General features: G+C 45.1%; 1 protein-coding gene across 3 annotated transcripts in view; it reads right to left on the minus strand.

Moving 5' to 3' along the window:
• Positions 1-1,877: 1,877 nt before the first annotated feature.
• HPSE2 (heparanase 2 (inactive)) overlaps positions 1,878-18,632 on the minus strand; it is a 780,051-nt gene continuing 763,296 nt past the window's right edge. For 2 of the 3 annotated variants that reach the window (XM_003825451.3, XM_003825450.3), the window contains one exon: positions 1,878-4,541. In XM_003825451.3, coding sequence (XP_003825499.1) covers positions 4,376-4,541 — 166 coding nt within the window. In that variant the 3' untranslated portion in view covers positions 1,878-4,375. The remainder of the gene's footprint in view (positions 4,542-18,632) is intronic. The other variant, XM_055093275.2, reaches the window with a different exon arrangement.

Genomic DNA, 18,632 nt, shown 5'->3' on the forward strand with positions numbered 1-18,632 from the left:
CCTCAAACCAGAGAGCGGTTGTACTGGGGGTAAGGCACTGCTAGGGTTCTCTGTAGGACACACATGAGATGTTAAGGAATCTAGCTGTGGGCAATACAGAGATGAGAAATAGGTGGCTACAATCAGTCAGGTGAGAGGTAGCACAGTGTAGGGATAGCAGGCTTTGAAATTTAACAGACCTGGGTTCAACTCCTAGTTTTGCCACACTGTTTTTCTGGGTGGTCTTGGACAAGTTCTTTCTCTAATCCTCCCCATCTATAATTGGGTCTGAACACTTACCACACCACCCAGCACTGCTGTGAGCATTCAATAAAATAGCACGTCTGATAAGAAGAAGGCACTTGATCAAGGAAGGGCAGCCACAGAAGCCTTTGTGCCATGGTTAGTGGAACTCAGAGAGAAGGGTTCTGTATGTCCCAGTTGTTTGGGCCTTATAATAATAATAAAATTCATTTTAGCACTATCTCTCTTTGGAGTACTTCTTATCTGCTTTTCAATCCTGGTATATCCTAAGAAAAGATTACAAACAATTCTAAAATGGAAACTTCACTTCAATACAGCAGATTTCCCTGGGCTCCTGGCTGGGCACAGAGTGGCTGGCAGAGGGGAGTCTGTGGACGTGGAGAGTAAGTTGGTGGAAGCGAGCACTCAGCAGGGGCCAGGCTGGGGCAGTTGTGCCAATGCTGGAGAGAGGAGAAGTGGAGGAAGCCATGCGAGGTAAAGTTTATGCCCTTTCTTCTCTTGCCTTTTCCAAGCCACAGCGCTATTAATTTTGGTTGCTCTATTGATATTTCAAAATGTTAGTCTTCCCTTCCCCTTGTGCTTTTATCGTCAGAGGGATCCACCTGGTTCACCTTTGCTTCTGCAGAGACTCAACACTGCCCTTTTGTTTTCAAACATAAAGCTACTCTCAATGGATTTCCAAGATGAATCCTGCAGCTGCATCCATCCCAGACACTGGGGCCTTGAGTGCCTGTGGAGCACACCTGCAGATGCTGGGCCTCGCCATGACCACCGGAGGCTAAGTGGTTAGCACACGAGTCCTCACTGCCAGGGGGCCACAGAGACTCCCAGTGCTGACAGCAGGTGGGAGCCTCTTCAGGCAGCATCCACCAGCAACCTCTGCCCTGCTGGAGAGTGCAAGGCTTTGAGCCCACCTGCCTAGGGACCGCCCCCCTGCTGGGGAAGGGTCAGGCTGCAGAGGGCCACTAGGCTTTTGGGAATTGAGCTTCTGGGAGCCCCAGGCCTTAGTCTCACTGTAGCTCAGTTCTGGTATTTTCAAACTTTTCTCCAGCAGAGATAATGCTAATAATCCCACAGCTGCAGCACTGTTCAGGGCACTAGAAGAATTGGGACTTTCTCTCCAAATAACAATGAGTATTTCTTCTGAGCCTTTGTGATAAGAAATGAGAAAGAAGATCATTCCTAGAGGCAGAAGCAGAAAACCGGCTCAACAATAGGCAGAAACTTTTCATTATGCATTATTAGTCTTTCAAATGAGCATTTCTGCCAGCCCATTCTAGGTTTAAAATAAAGTAGCTTTTAAGTCTCAGATTATTATGGCCACATCTTGTTTTAGGAAGGAAATATCTGATCTGGGGCAGCTGCCCCACGAGCTCTTCTGTGCTTTTGTCCCTGCTCCCAGCTGGCAACCTGCTCCCTTGAAGTGCATTGTGATGCTGCATTTTGCCACAGGCTGTCTTTTGCGGGTGAGTGTGATAGGGGAATCCCTATGACAAGCAACCCCCACCCCTCCAAGGGAAAAAGCCAAGGTGTTTCTATGGAATGTGATTTTACAGTGAGTTTTTCTGGTATCCTTTGAACAATGCACATATTTCTTCTGTGAAACAGTTACAAAGTTAGAATTGCAGGACTCCAGAGATAAATTTCAGTAATTCCCTCTTCCTTTTATTAACTAAAAAATAAACAAAACTTAAATCTCATGAGAGCAGCATTTAATACACAGAGAAAGATAAAAGAAGCGGGAATTACCCATATTCTGCAAGGTTTAGTAAAAAAAAAATCAACACTTATTTACAGAAAGTGTGTTTGAGTGGAGTTCTGGCTGTTCTGAATGAGCAGAACCTACAAAGATGTGAAGGAGGTGTCTGGACCTGTGGAGCCGCTGAGCCTTGTGGCTGAGTGGGCAGGCTCTGGATTATTTCGCGCTCAGCAACCCATTTCCCCGGGTGCCCCTGGGCAAGCCATGGATCCTCTCCATGCCTCGTAGGAAAAATGGGGATAACAGTAGTAGCCCCTTTATCATGGGGTTACTAAGGACGCAAAGCAAACCGTAGGTCCCCAGGGCCAGGCTCTTAGGGACCTTTGGTTACTGTTGTTATATCAGGGGGCCCTGCAGTCGCACCTGTACCAGTATGTAGAAGAGAAGTTGATATCTGCACACATTTTTAACAGTTGGGGGAATGACCTTTTAGTCTCATTTCTCTTTTCCTCTCTTTTCCTCACTTTGGCCTGTCAATCTGTTTCTTCTTTCTCTTATTTCCTACCCCCCGCCCCGCCCCCATCTTGGTACTTCACTTTCCTGCCCTCTCAGAGCTGAAGCCTCAGTGGGAGGTGCCTGGTCCCAGAGAAACGGGCCCCTTCTGGGCAGCCTTGCAGGGCAGTCTCAGGGTCTGCCCCTCTCTCTCCAGTTGCTTCCATGCTGAGCACAGCCACTGACCTGGTGCAGCCTGGTCCTCGGGCTCTCCCTTTCTTGCTCGCTGTAGTACATCTGCTGTATGCCGTTCCTCCTGTGCTTAATGATAAGCATGTCAAAACCCGGTCCCCTCGCTTCCTGGAATTAGGTAGTCAGCTTCCCTCTCCCAAATCCACCGTTCTCCAAGCTCAGAATTCTCTCCCTCCTCTTTGGTCTAATCTCCCTTCCATCTCTCACTTTGCAGACTTGGCCCAAATCCTTAACTCCGTGTGCATCTTAGGCAGCCTCCCTAGTCTCTGCCCTCAGCAACCCTGCCTTGCCCCCGCCCCATTCCTGTCCTTTCACAAACAGCAGAAATTGTATCACCGTCTCACTTGGAACAGTGTCAAATCTCTCCTCCTTCTAACAAAAGCATCATTCCTGTCATTTATCCTGAGAAAGAAAATCACATCCACAGAAAAGAAAGTCATTTCAGCTGTAGCTCATTGGCAAAGACCCTCATGCCCCTTGAATCATATAGAACGTCCTCATCCCCCACTTCACACCTGCCCAACTCAGAAGCTTCCTACCTACCATTCCATAGTTTTGGCCAGATCTTCATTCTCTAGATTCCCTATTCTCTCCCAAAATGGCTAACAAAGTTTTGTTCTAGCTCAAATAGGCTACTTGGGAAGAGGCAAAAAGGTTAGATTCAGTTGTGTCTTCCAGTGATGACCTTGCTTCACACCTTTTTCTTCTTTTTTTAAAATAATGATTTGAGTTAACCAAACAATTAAGGGCTTACCCTATAGAGCCCCTAATATTCTCTTAATTTTGGAGAGGTCTAATTTGCTTTGTCCAGTTGGGGTGTGTGTGTGTACCTGATGTTTCAGTATGCTTTCTCTTTGTACTCAAACTGTCCCTCATAGCAACATGAAGAATGATGATTACTTTTTGTTGTGCCTAATAAGCTGCTCTCCACTCAATGAATATTGTTACTTGACTCCCATTACAACTCTGGGGGAATCTGGATTCACAGAGGAATAGAACCTTCTTACCAAATCTGGAGTGTGATTGTAATTTTACTTTTGAAGCACCCGCTTCCCAGAGGAACTGCCAGTGATGGATGCCACTGTCAGGAACCCAGATGTGCACGCTCATACATCAGCCGGGAAATCACATAAACAGCTCTCCCAGCAGGCCAGGGCTGACACACCCATTACTCCCCTATGGAAAGAGATGTGTCAAAAACCGGCAGCAGCAAGAAAGAGGCAGAGAAGAAGGAGTTGGGAGAGGATGGGTTTTTGTAGGTCCACCCAGTTTTTTTCCTTCCTCATCTTCCTCTGAGGGCAGCAGCAGCAGCAGGCTAAGGTTTGGATTTGGGGTTATAATGCTGTGTGACAGGATCATGGGGAGCTGTCTGGAAACATTTCTCCTGGGAGTGTGCTGTCAGCTTGTTTTCATAGTGCACATGAAGGGAAACATTCTGCTCTATACACATGCCTTTATCCTTATATAGGTACAGGTGATGTCTACATTTTCCTTTGGGATGGATGTGGCCTACCTAGGCTAAGATCACGCTATGATATTTAGTCTCTTTGGAGAGCAAGTCTGTGTTGATTCCAGCAGGATGGGGCAGCAGGGGCTGGTTGCTAGGATGTCTGAAAACAGGATACTACTGGAGTGGAGGAGTGGAAGCAGCCCAGCGGGCCCACTGGTAGCCGTGAGTGTGAGGATAGCTTATCGGTAGCGGCAGGCCAAAGCATTGACATTCTTGACCACATAAAAGCCCATGGTGACTGGAGGGATGACCAATGTCCGGCCGGCCCGAAGGGGGCGGGGCTTCAATTCTGGGAGGGTCCCGTCGTCCACCATCACTAAGGGCTGGCCATTCAGTTGCACTGACCTACAGTGAGGAAAAACAGTATGGGACTCATTATTGCATTATAAGGGAGCCACTGCAACAAAGCCTAGCCCCAGATGGCCTGGCAGTGTCTGATACACACACACAGCTGACACTTATTGGCACTGGCTATGCCCTAGATTCTGACCTAGGTGCTTTACTTTAATAACTCATTCAAACATCGCAACAACCCCCCACTCCCCTGAGGTAAGTAACTATTAATATCTTTATCCCCATTTTATCTAGAGTGGCTAGGTGACTTGTCCCAAGTCACACAGCTTGGAGGTCCAGGGTTTGAACCCAGGTAGTCTACCTCCAGAGACACATTTAGACAAGTGAAAAGTCTGTGATGCAGAAGCTAGAATGTTTCATTCCTATTTTTTAAAAATCACAATATCAGCTCAGTTTGACTTTTCCACCTAAAGAGTTTTTACCTGTGGAATGATACATGGGCTTAAGATGACTTCAGAAATCTATTTAACTCATATCTCATTAATTTACTTGACAGATTAGATAATTGACATTACCTTGCTTGTCTAAGGTTATACGGAAGGGAGACAGAGACATAGGTAACACCTCTACTTTTTCTAATTTAAGAATGAGTTTTGGCTGGGTGCAGTGGCTCATGCCTATAATCTCAGCACTTTGGGAGGCTGAAGAGGGAGGATCGCTTGAGTCCAGGAGTTTGAGACTAGCCTGAGCAACATAGCGAGACCCCATTTCTACAAACAATATAAAAGCAAAATTAGCCTGGCATGGTGGCTACTCAGGAGTTTGAAGTGGGAGGATCACTTGAGCCTGGGAGGTTGAGGCTGCAGTGAGCCAAGATCACACCACTATACTCCATCCTGGGTGACAGAGAAACTTTGTCCCTAAAAAAAAAAAAAAAAAAGAATGAGTTTTCATATTTAATATTAACAGATGTTTCCATTTAGCAAAACAGCAGAGTAGGTGATAAAGTAGGCATTTGTGATCACAATTCACCTATCTTGCTTTTATTCTTTCTGTATAGCCAGCCACTTTCACCCTGAGAAGGGGGACTACATACATAGCAAACTTAAAAAAGAGAAACAGCTCATCTTATGCTGGATAGAGGGAAATGCCACCTATCCTTGACCTATGGTACCAGAATCCAGATAATGTTCCAGCTGTTCCTGACAGCCATGCACCCAGGTGGAAGCTTAGTTTTATGGGTCAGTAGAAAAGGCCAGAAACAGGCCACCAGCTAGAAATAAGGTTGTGAGTCACCCTCAGAAAATCAACATTGCATAGTGATGACTGTTTCTGGGCCTTGCCCAACCTCCAGTGTGATAACATTGCCGTGACATCATCTGAGCTGTAAAGAGAATAGAATGTTACAAATTGATATAGAGGTCTTTGTTTAGTGTTCCTTCTGTGCTATGAATGATAGACTGCGTTAGAGAGAGATAATCAGACCCATGCCCAATAGAGCAGTGAATTCCCAGAGATAAGTGTGTTGTAAATTGCTCCCAATGGAGAGCTAGGCAGAGAAGAGATCCAGGCCTGGCCCCACATGGGTAAGTTGGGCTAGGTCCAGATCTGATAGGCCAGAGGGAGCAGGCCCCCTCCCCTTGCTAGAATGACTGAGTGAATAAGTGAGTAGGAGGCTCCTATATGGAGAGCGAGGCCTGCCTCTGGAAGGCATGGGGGTGGGAGAATTGAGATCTGAAGGTCAGTGTTGACCGCATCAGATATGCAAGGAGCTTTTGCTTCCAAATATGAGAAGTGACCCTCTCTAGTGAAGACAGCCTACTCATTGGAGTGGAAGGCAGGGTGTGGAGAGTGGTTCAGTTACAAAAGAAGCCCAGATGGGTCTTCACAGTGTATTTTCATTATTTTGTTTCAGGTGCTATGAATATCTATCACCCAGACATAAGCACAGTCAAACACAAGTTCAATAATACCGATTAATCTTTCTAAGGCATACTCAAATTTATATCAGGTCTCTGCTAGAAAACCTTCAATGGTTTCTCCCATATACAGAATTAGGTGCAAACCTATCTTCTGAAGAATTAGGTAATGCCCTTTTAGATTCAGATGATCCCACAGTATTGACATCTTTGGGTTCTGGGGAGTGCAAAACAACGTGTGATTAGCAAACCTTTAAAAATCTATACTAATAAGGAGTAGCTGTCCTGGAACAGGCCCTATTCTGGTTTCTTTATTGGTTGGTTAAAAAGCTAAGAGTAGAACCAGGAAGCATGGTGAAGATTCTCTACTGAAATCTCGAATTCCAGGAGCCAAGTTGCTAACTAGCTAGATGGCTTTGGCAAATCCCCTAACCTCACTGCCCTATAGCTTTTGCATCTGTAAGAACGTTATATAGGCACCAAAGAAATGAAATAAGAAATATGAAAGTGCTTTGAAAGCATAATGAACCATATACTTAAGATATGGTGTTTTTGTTGTTGTTGTTCTTTTTATTTTTATTTATTTATTTTTTTGAGACAGAGTCTCGATCTGTTGCCCAGGCTGCAGTGCAGTGGTACATTCTTGGCTCACTGCAACCTCTGCCTCCTGGGTTCGAATGATTCTCCTGCCTCATCCTCCCAAGTAGCTGGGACTATAGGCATGTGCCACCACACCTGGCTAATTTTCGTATTTTTAGTAGAGACGGGATTTCACCATGTTGGCCAGGCTGGTCTCGAACTCCTGACCTCAAGCGATCCACCCGCCTTGGCCTCCCAAAATGCTGGGATTATAGGCGTGAGCCACCGTGTCTGACCTGTTGTTGTTATTCTTTTTAATGTCACTGTGGACAGATGCACTTTTTGGTCCTTATCATACCTGACTGCTCTGTGGTACTGACACTTTTCAAGTCTCCATTCTCAAAACCCTCTCTCCCCTTGGCTCCCATGATATTTCTCTCTGTTTTCCTCCATTTCTGGATGGTGTTTTGTTTTTGTTTTTGTTTTTTTGAGAGGGAGCCATTCCCCTCTGCCTGCTTCTCAGATGCTAGGGTTCCTAGTGTTTTGTCCCTGGACTCTTCTGTCCCCACACTCTGCACTCCTCCCAGATTGCTGCTGCTCTCACCCTTGACTTCGGTCACTATCCACATGCTGATGCTCCCTAAGCCTGTATCTCTACCCTACCTACATTCTTTCTATGAACTTCTGTATCTCCACTTGGCTGTCCACAGGAATTTCAAAGTCACTAGGTCCAAATTCAAAATCTTCTCCTCAAACTCTGTCCTTATCTCCGCTTTTTTTTTTTTATCTTTGTGATGGTACCACCATTTATCCTATTGCTGTAGCCAGAAAGCTTGGAGTCTTCTGAGACTTCTCCCCCAATTCCCATGTGTAGGGTAGCCAAGTCAAAATAATTCGACCTTATAGTGTTTTTCAAATCTGCTCCTTTTCCTCCATCCACTGCTATCTTTTTAGTTCAGAACTTGCCTCCTAACCTATCTCTGTGCCACATTGCTGACAGTTATCTGTTGTCACTGCACCACTTCAAACTTGCCAACACTCCCCTTCCCTTACACTTTATTGTGAACAATGACACCCAGCTCCAGCTACCTCTCCAGTCTCAGATCCCGCCAGTCCCCCCTCCAACGCTCACTGTGGATCGCAGACCTCTGGGAGTGGGCATTGGTAGGGGGTTGCCAGTTATTGTAAGAATTTCATTAATATATGCATACACAAAGATGACGAATGAAAAAATAATGTCTTTCACAGAGATGAGGTAAATATTTCTCAATGAAAATGTAAGTAGATATTGTTGGGATTGAAATACACAAGTTAATTCAAAAGTATAGTAGGCTGGGTGTGGTGGCTCATGCCTGTAATCCCAGCGCTTTGGGAGGCTGAGGCAGGAGGATCACTTGAGTCCAGGAATTTGAGACCAGCCTGGGCAACATAGTGAGACCCCCATCTCTACAAAAAAATAAACAAAATTAGATGGGTGTGGTGGCACATGCCTGTAGTCCCAACTACTTGGGAGGCTGAGGTGGGAGGATTGCTTGAGCCCAGGACATTGAGACTGCAGTAAGCTGAGACTGTGCCACTACACACCAGTCTGGGTGACACAGTGAGACCCTGTCTCCAAAATAACAAAAAGGTAGAAAACATTTTTCAGGCCGAGTGTGGTGGTTCACGCCTGTAATCCCAGCACTTTGGGAGGCCGAGGTGGGTGGATCACGAGGTCAGGAGTTTGAGACCAGCCAGACCAACATGGTGAAACCCTGTCTCTACTAAAAATACAAAAATTAGCCGGGTGTGGTGGCGCACACCTGTAATCCCAGCTACTCAGGAGGCTGATGCAGAAGAATTGCTTGAATCCGGGATGCAGAGGTTGCAGTGAGCCAGATTGCACCACTGCACTCCAGCCTGGGCAACAGTGCGAGACTCTGTCTCAAAAAAACACAAAAAAAAGAAAGAAAATATTTTTCAAAAGTAAATGCTAGTCAGCAGTTTTGGGATTAAAACATAAGTTCATTTAAAACTGTTCTTCAATTCCCAATAGATTTTTTTGGGGGGAGGGAGGTATCATGTACTTTTTAAGAAATAGATTTTGAAAGGACAATTACTATAATGTGGAAGACCGTGACATTTGTCGACATTTAAAAGGAACCCACATGCTTGAAGAGGCCAAGCCCCCGTGCCCTAGCATGACCAAATAAAATGACTTGCAGTTTTGCTTCCGAGTCATATCATTCTGTGCGGTGCTCCCTCCAGCTGTCCTCCTCTGCCAGACTAACTGCAAAGGATCCTTGCAGAGTCTGTGTAGGTGTTGCCTCCTCTGGAGAACCTTCTCTGACCCCTAGGTTGGGTTTGGAGCCCCACTTCTGGACTCTCTTAGCACCCAAAGTTATTTCTAACTGTGGCCCTTATTGTAGTGAGTTACTTGTTTGATCCCTCACTGGGCTATGAATCCTCAATGCCTAAAGAGGTGCTTGGCACAGAGTAGGGGCTAAATATTTTCTGAGCAAGTGAATGGGCTTTTGAGGCTCTTTTGCATTATTTCTGATCTTCCTGGATTGAGTTTCTCCAGCTCTAAAGAGGCTCCCTGGAGGTTTGCTGAGTGTGTTTACAGATTTCATTAATGCGCCAATTACTATTGCTCTTGCTGGCTTGTGGAGATGTTAGATAAGATCTGAATTATCACTGATTCTCTCAGCCACTCACTAGATACCTCATCCCAACCTGACATAAGACCATTGATCATTGCTAGTGTTTTCCATCCTTAAAAAAGATCTATGCGACCATCTCTTAGCTAAGTGGGCATAAGTTAATTTTGTGAATAAGGTTTTGTGAGACCTTGAGTCCTCATACATCCTTATCCACAAAGTCCCTTCATTATAAAGATGGGCCATGTGCTTTATCACTTCCATTCTATTCTTCCTGCCTATATTTTTCTTTTAATATTTATCTTGTTACCCAGCAGTCATATCATGCTAAATATAACAATAATCTTTCATTTAGATACACTGAACAGCTTGTAAGCTTGTAAACATAATCACATTAATGATAAAATTCACCAATTATGCAGCACTATTTATGCAAAAGGCACTATGCTATGATTTATTTTGACTATCTCATTTAGTCCTTACAACAATTGAGGCAGGTGTTAGCATTCCTGTATTACAGATGAGCAAATCAAAGTTTAGAGGGGTCTAAAACTCACCTAAGCCATACAGCCAATGAGTGGTAGAGCTGAGATTTGCACTGACACCCTTAACCATAGCCCTATCTGGCCTCCCTTGTCACATGTGATTGCTAAAGAGCCCCAGGAGATACATAGGCCAGTATTACTATTATTGTAACTTTACTATGGGGACAAGGTTAGACAGGTTAAGTGGCCTGGGCAAGGTCATGTGGCTAATAAGTGGCTAAGCTAGGTCTCAAATTCTGGCTTCCTGACCACCTCTTTCTACTATTTCATGTTGTTTCTCCAATTCCAGCTGGTGTTCACCAGGATTATGTTTCTTTCTTTGAAAACCGTCCTTATCATATTTTCATCATATTCTGAGACCTCCTAAATGGCCCGTGACTTTTTAAATCAAATGCTGAATGATCCAGCCTAGGTTGAACTATTTCTCTTAATTCCCTAGCTTGCCTGAACTGCTGAGGGTATTTAAATTATCCAAATATTAGGACAACTGCATTTTATCACCATCTGTTTTTACAAAGTCTGAGTTACTTTCCAATCCCTAAACTTGTTTTATTAATTTTGAATGTTATTTAAAATGGGATTCAAAGTGTCAGTTTGGAGTCAAGCCCTCTGCTCCCCAGGTCTCCACGGGAGCCCCTTGGCCTGGTCACTCCCCCGCTACCCTCCGCCCACCTGTCTACAGTCTCTGGTCTTCATGTCTTATCACTGTTCTCAATAGCCATGGATATTTAAGCAAGGTTTCAACTGTTCTGAGGTGTCAGGGAAGTAAGTCAGGGAGCATGTCCTTTTTAAAGCTTGAAGATAATTTTCTGGACTACAGTCTGGCAAGAGGGGATCTTTAGTGGGGAATTATGTGTTTTATCAGGAGCAGCCTTGGGAGCTGGTGTGTAGTTCAGGCTGGCATAGCATATTTTGGGGCCTTGAGTGGGAGGTGAAGGGACTTAAAGAAAATTGGTTCTGGCCAGGTGCGGTGGCTCACGCCTGTAATCCCAGCACTTTGGGAGGCCGAGGCAGGCAGATCACAGTCAGGAGTTCGAGACCAGCCTGGTCAACAAGGTGAAACCCTGGCTCTACTAAAAATACAAAAATTAACCGGGCGTGGTGGTAGGTGCCTGTAATCCCAGCTACTCAGGAGGCTGAGGCAGGAGAATCGCTTGAACTCGGGAGGTGGAGGTTGCAGTGAGCCGAGATTGCACCACTGCACTCCAGCATAGGCGACGGAGTGAGACTCCGTCTCAAAAAAAAAAAAAAAAAAAGAAAAGAAAATCAGTTCTGCCTCACCCACCTTCAGAACATTTGCCTTCTCTGAGACTAGTTTCTCCATCTGTAAGGTGAGGGGTGATAGATCAGATGAACCCTAAGATCCCTTCTGGCTTAACCGTTTTTCAGTTGGGTTGCCTATGACTAACAGCTAGCCTAAGGCAAAGTTTTATGCCAAGCCCAGAGTGATCCTGCATAAACAGAAATCTGACCATGATATTCACCTGTCTAAATATTCAGTGGCTTCCCGCTGATCTTAGAACATTGTCTGAAGTCCCCATGCACAGGCCCTATTATCTACTTCTCCAACTGCCAAGAGGCTCACTCTAGCTCCCGCCCCTTCCAGCTCCCTTCCACCCCCACCTCCTTTCATTCTTTACGGCCATTTCTCTAATCGCGGCCTAAGCACAGGGGTTTTGCACACGGTTTCCTTCTACCCGGACCTTTCTCCATATGCCCTCCTCCTCCCTTCCAGCTTCCTTCTCCTGGCTAACTCTTACTTGTCCTTCAAGTCAGGGGTGCTCCCACAGGACCCAGTACTTCTTGGATCTCAGCTCCTGTCACACAGTATTGTGACCGCTGAGCTGACTGCTTGTCAGTCTCTCCACTAGATTGGAAGCCCATGTGTCTTACTCATCCGTCACTCTTCTGTCCGCCCACTCACACAGGAGGCGTCAATAAAAGACACATTGGATATAAACACGTGGGCAAAAGAACTACTACCTAGAAGGAAAGACACTGGACAGGAAGGCCAGAAACCCGTTTTAGTCCAGGCTTGGGACATGAAATGTGCAGGTCTAGGTATGTGACCAGCCGCTTCTGGTCTCAGTTTCTGGATTGTTAAATGATGAGAGAGAGGGAGAGAGGGAAGGGGGAGAGAAAGGAGGAGGGGCAGGGGAGAGAATAAGTCTGACTGTGTGTTTGCATGGGCCTGCGCCTGAGTTATCAGCTCCCTTTCTTCCAGTGTGCTTTCCTAGGGGCCACTAGAGGTCACTCTTGTCCTACACAATGGTGCCAGGACAGTCTGACTTCGCGGTGGCACCCAGGAAGCCGGAATGCGTCCGCCTGCCTCCAAATCCCGCACTCCAGTCTCAGGAAGGCCGGGAGATGTGCCCTGCGCTTGGCCTCCCGGAGGAACAAATCACAGAATCAATCAAATCCCAACCAGAACTTCGTTGCGGTCCCGTTGGCAAGGGTCCCACCTGGAATGTGGCCTAATATTAAGGAAACGTGCGAAACCGGACTGCAATTCCTGCAGGGGTGCCGGCTTCCCGGCCAGCGTGCAGAGAACGGGGGGTCCCAGGGCAGGTGCGGGGTCTGCGGCGCCCGCCACGACTCGGCGCTGGGCTCTCCCGGGCTCCGGGTCCCCGGGCTGCCCCCGGCCGCCAGTCGGGTCGGCCCCGCACCTGTTTGTGCTTTGCAGGCTCCCGGCCCCCTCGCTGAGCGAGGAAGCTGGTATGTGCAGCTGCCCTGCCCTTCTCCAGGTCAGGGGCAGGTTAGAGTCCCGAGGAGGCCCAGTCAGGTTTGAGGACAGAGGGGCTTTGCTTCCCTTTCCTGCTCGGTGGGGAGACGGTGCATCTGGGGCAGCTTGAACAGGAAGTTCGTCTGAAATTGCCTTGAGTGATGGCTACCACGCTGAGGAAGGCTGCTCAGAAGTGGCCCCTGCAGGTGGTGTCGCCTGGTACCCCATGTCCGGCTGGAGGAAAGGCTCTAAGACCGTCATGACCCTCTCTGGGGTGCTCCCACTCCTCAGGAGTCACGGGGGCAATTACTTCAAGTGTGTCCTGAACTTTTCTTCTATGTGTTTTTTGCTCTACCTGGAATCCGGTGGAATCTCTCAAAAGCCTGTTCTTCCCTCCAGGCCCTGTCAGAGGTAGCCTCCTACTTGGGACCTCACCTGATAACAAGCTGGGAGAGCGGCACATTATCTGCATCTCCCTTTTAGTGTCCCTCTCAGGCTTATTTTATCTGTGTGCTTGGGTCATTTTGTCTGCTACTGACTTTTCATTTCTCGATTTTCAATAGTATGCGGCTCAGTGCCTTCTTGTCCATGATAGCTGTTTAGTTAATACTTGTTGAGTTCTACTCAATCAACCGCTCTAGGAGTCATGCCTGGCTGTATGTTCCAATCTCTTCCTCTACTGTTGTTAACAGAGAGGACTGTAAGGGATAGAGAGAGAAAATGGGGAAAATAGTGTCCTGTTCCTTTGCCCTTCCAACAGCCCATACCCTATTTGGAGTTCCTTGTCCCTAAGACATTTTGAGGCTGAGAAGTTTATTTGCCCTCCATCCTACCCTCTGAGGGACATGCTGAAATGGTGAGCAGTTTTGATCTAGCTTCTGTATCATGACCAGAGAAAATACCAGGACCCTTTATACAAGCAGAGCTGGGGGTTTTATAGGCAAGTTGTTAGGGATATAGGCTTTTCCTGGATGTAGTGTGGTTTGGGGGTCAGGATTTGATCTGTATTCTATCCAAGTCTGTGTAATAGTGATCCAATCCATAATGGACTCTACCATGTGCTTCTAATGGCTTAAAATAACTTCGCACACTTGGCAGACAAGATGAGAGCCTGACTAAGGAATCTGGATTTATACTGATATTGTTAACTCCCAGCAGATGAGGGAATCATCTGGGGGAAGTTTGGAAAGAAAATCTGATCCTGCAGCCATCTCAAAGCTCCATGTCATAGGCATATCACACTCAAACCACAGGACACAATAGGAACCAGCTATAAAAACCATGGAAACTTCAGCATGTGGTTAACTATGTCCCCCTACCACTGTAAAGAATTGGTGCCATCATCATCAACATTTACAAGTAGTGTTTAAGGGGCATTATTCATAGTTCCATCGTTCTTTTCATTGTACCAATTAAATTACAATAGACTTACTCCTTGTCTTCTAAGAAAACACTGAAATATGCAAATGTCTGAGCAGACACACCATAATAAACATATTACACAAAGAGCAGGAAGGGAGGAAAATCAGACTTAGCCTGGATTTCAAGGCCTTCTGCAGTCTGGGCTTATTATGTGTTTGTGGCCTTTCCCTTTGCCCCACAAAGCATCCTGTATTCCAGTCACATGAGATGATTTGCCACCTCCCAAACAAAATGAGCCTTGAACTTCTGTACTTCCAAACCTTTAGTGAGCTCATCCTGTTGCTGGAAGTTGCCTTTCCTACAGCCTTTCCTAGAAGTATGGCACATCCTTCCAGCTCCAGCTCCATGGCCTTCAGCCCTGAGATTTTTCAGATTCCCAAGTCAGAATTAATCTCTCTCTTTCTCATAATCCCATCTCCTATATTTACCCTTAGGTGGTCTGTTTTGTCTCTGAGTTAAGGTATCCTCTGTGGAGAGGGACCAGGTTTCCCCAGCCCTAATTGTGTGGAGCTGGAGGAGACAATGTGGGGGTACAAAGCATCCCCTTTACAGCAGTCTACAGGTGGAATGAAGACAGGTAGGAAGGCAGGTGTGTGTGTGTGTGTTTATGCACACATGTTAACACACGTTTTAAACATAACATGTTTAGTTATGTTTAACACACATGTTAAGGTGATAAATACCTGTTTTATTAACTTTTGACAAAGTATTCCCCATGACATCAGGTGTACTGGTATAATCTCAAAAGGGAAAAAAGATGTCTCAGGTGGTACAGGCTCTGTTCCAGATCCCACAGATATCCAAGTGCAAAGTGTGGGATGACTCTGAATCACTGTTGCAAGGGAAAGCAGGGAAGGCTAGTCTGCACGGGTATTGCTGGTGTTTGGCAGTGGGTCCACAGTTTAATGCTCCAGGCCCCTTGTCTGGAATGAGCCACATCCTGCCCTGGGCTTCCTGATGCTTAGCAGCCAAAGAAACACCAATTCAGGGCCCAGGCCCCACTATAGGGATAAGCTGGATTAGAACTTTCAGTTCCTTAAGGCTTACATTTCTTCATCACAGCCTCTGGAAGGTGCAGGGGAAGAAGAAGACAAGGGCCATTTCTTCTCAGTCAGCCAGAACTGCCCACATATTCTGCTGCTCTCTCACTTTAGAATCAACTGTTTAGAAATATGTTAGCTCTACCCTAACTTGCCCATTTACAGGTGTTTCGTCTAGGTCATCTGGGACAGAATGGAAATCCCTGCCTACAACGAGGGTCCCTAAGTGAGTGGAGGTGAAGGGGGGAGACCACAGCCTTAATGGACAGCTACGCAGAGAGTTTCCAGCTGCTGGGAGTGAACTGGAGGAAAATATATTCTGGATCTGAGAACAAACAAAAAACTCTTGGAAAATAACAGTGAAAAGCCTAGATTCCTAAACATCTTGGTTTCAGATATTAAGTCGCTGTAAAACATAAAAGCATTTCATAATCCTCTAATCGGCACAGTGATCTCCACATTAGTAATCTGGGAGCTAAAACAAAACAAACAATAAAGCCTTTGAGAAGCCAGCACTCATCCTTCCACTCAGTCACAGAGAACTCCCAGGGGCTCATGGCATGTTCACACCTTTGGCAAAATGGCATAGCGCCTGAATGAAGAATATAATCTGGGAAAAATCGAAGATACAAATCATCTGGGATCTTGTTCTAGCAGTTTATAGAGGGACAGTGGTTCTCAACCTTGACCACATATTTGAATCACCTGGGGAGCTTCAACAACTACTGATGCCTTGGTCCCAATCCAAAGATTTTGGTTTAATTGGCTGGGGTGTGGCTTGGGCATTGGGGTTTTTAAAGCTCCCCAGGTAGTTGGAAGTGCAGCCAAGGTTGAACACCACGGGTAGAAGAAGGGGCGGGGATATGTTTGTAGCTGGGGGTGGAGGGGACTCAGATATCTTTCTAACCGTTACATTCTGAATTTATTTCGAATAAAAAGAGATTTTCTTACTTTTTGAGTGCCATGTCAGGAGGCTACATTTTTTTTTAACCTAAAAGGAAGATGTGAACTTTCCAAAGACAAGTTTTTTGCTCCATAGACTGAAGGGAGCATTTTTGCTATTTCATTGGAACTGCTTCGCTGAATGTCTTGCCCCCTCCCGCTTGTACCTTGGTGGGATGATTATGCTCCTCGGTGTGTACCAGAGATGTTCATGTGTAGCACTTTACAGGATGACTTAGGAAACAAATCAGATGAAGCATCAGCGCTGAGAGCCAACTCTGTGTTTCTTGAACACTGAAAAGAACAACTTTTTTCTTTTCTTGAAAGTCAGTTTCTATAAAATCATTCAGATTTCTCTCAAGTTCTAGACTGTGTTGCAGAGAGCTCCTTATAGACAAAGAGTGGTTCAAATTCTCTTCAGGCAAGAGGAACTAAGGGAATGAAGAATGTGTCATTCAGTATCCTCACTGTTGTTTTCAGATATGTATATACTTATTTATGTAGCTAACATTGGTTATAGCTACTATCTCTTAAATTAGCAGAAGGGCTAAAAGAATCCAAACTCCTCTGGGTTTCAATGAGTAAGCTTGCATTAACAAGATTTGTGAGGCTCATTTCTCTACATATTTACTTCTCTTTCTTTTTTTCTATATAATGCCTCAGAACCTTAAGTATTTTTATAAAAATATATATATATATACTCTTACATATATATTTATATTTCCGCTTTTTACAGTGTCTATTTCGGCCTTTCTGAACTGGGGCACTAACCTGAATGCTAGTGTTTAGAGTAAGTACCACTTTCCTGTTAACTCACAGCCAGCTCGTAAATCTCCCTGATCCCAGGCACTTTCTTGCCATTCGGTGCTCTCAGCCTCTGCAGCTTGTCTTTCCTGCTGAGGGGCTCTGAATGGCCTTTCAAAAGGGCTGCAGCTGATGTGGTTGATCTGCACCAGGGGGGCCTTTTGCTCCAGGTCAAAGATGTCTCATTCTAAGTCTTGCTTTGTAAAAAATTATCCTATTTTTTCCTGATATTTTAACATCTGAAGCCCTGCAGGGGTTAACAGCTTTCCTCACATGCTCTCAGCCTGAACGTTATAGGCACTGAGGCTCCTTACCTTTCACCATGCATCAAAACAGATTCCGAGTGAATCAAAGAAATGAATACAAGTGAAACAAAAAAGAATCTGGAAGAAAATAAAGATGCATATTGATCTGATTTCAAGAATGTAAATTCATACACATATAAGTAGAATGGAAGAAAGGTAAACATATTTAACTATATAAAAGGGAATATTTCTGTATGTCAAGATAATACTCTTTCTAATAGTTAGAAAAATAGCAAATAAAATACTAGAGAAAATATTTCAATACATAGATAGCAATGGAGGAAATTGCCTTATACCTGTATTAGAGCAAACTTAATAAAACAGACTAATACCCCAACAGAAAAATAGCAAAGGACATAGAAAATTCATAAAAGCAATACAATACTAACATATGAAAAATCTTCAGGCTCATTAATGCTCAAAGAATAGAAATTAACATAAGAATACTTTTTTTATTATGGAGTTGGCAAAGATGTAAAAAATGTTACTATATTGTGTTAGTGAGGTGAATTGTAATAACAAAATGTTCATATTTCCTCCTCCATCTCAGACCTCTTCAACTAAGTTTGGATGAGGTAAGAAAATTGAAAGGTGGTCAGGCGCGGTGGCTCATGTCTATAGTCCTAGCACTCTGGGAGGCCGAGATGGGTGGATCACCTGAGGTCAGGAGTTTGAGACCAGCCTGACCAACATGGTGAAACCCCGTCTCTACTAAAAATACAAAAATTAGCCGGGTTTGGTGACACGCACCTGTAGTCCCAGCTACTCAGGAGGCTGAGGCAGGAGAATCCCTTGAACCAGGGAGGTGGAGGTTGCAGTGAGCCGAGATTGCACCACTGCACTCCAGCCTGGGTGACAGAGTGAGACTCTGTCTCAAAAAAAAAAAAAGAAGGCAGAAAAAGAGAAAGAAAGAGAGAGAGAGAGAGAGAAAGAAAGAAAGAGAGAAAGAGAAAATTGAAAGGTTAATCCTGTGAGATAAAATTCTAAAACTCAGTGGATTCTAAGGTGAGCAATCTGAACACCAGGTCATTTGAGGAATGGTTGAAGGATCTGAGAGTGTTTAGCTTGGAGACTAGAGCTTTTAGGGTAGATATATAGAAAAACTGATAAAGAAGAAGATATAGATTTTCTCTTCTTACTTTTTCCAAAGCAAGAGTAGAAAGGGCAAGAAAACACCTTTGGCCTAATACATGGAGGCTCTTTCCTACAATCAGAGCTGTCTAGT

The sequence above is a fragment of the Pan paniscus genome, chromosome 8 (assembly GCF_029289425.2).
Source record: "Pan paniscus chromosome 8, NHGRI_mPanPan1-v2.0_pri, whole genome shotgun sequence".
Taxonomy (NCBI): domain Eukaryota; kingdom Metazoa; phylum Chordata; class Mammalia; order Primates; family Hominidae; genus Pan; species Pan paniscus.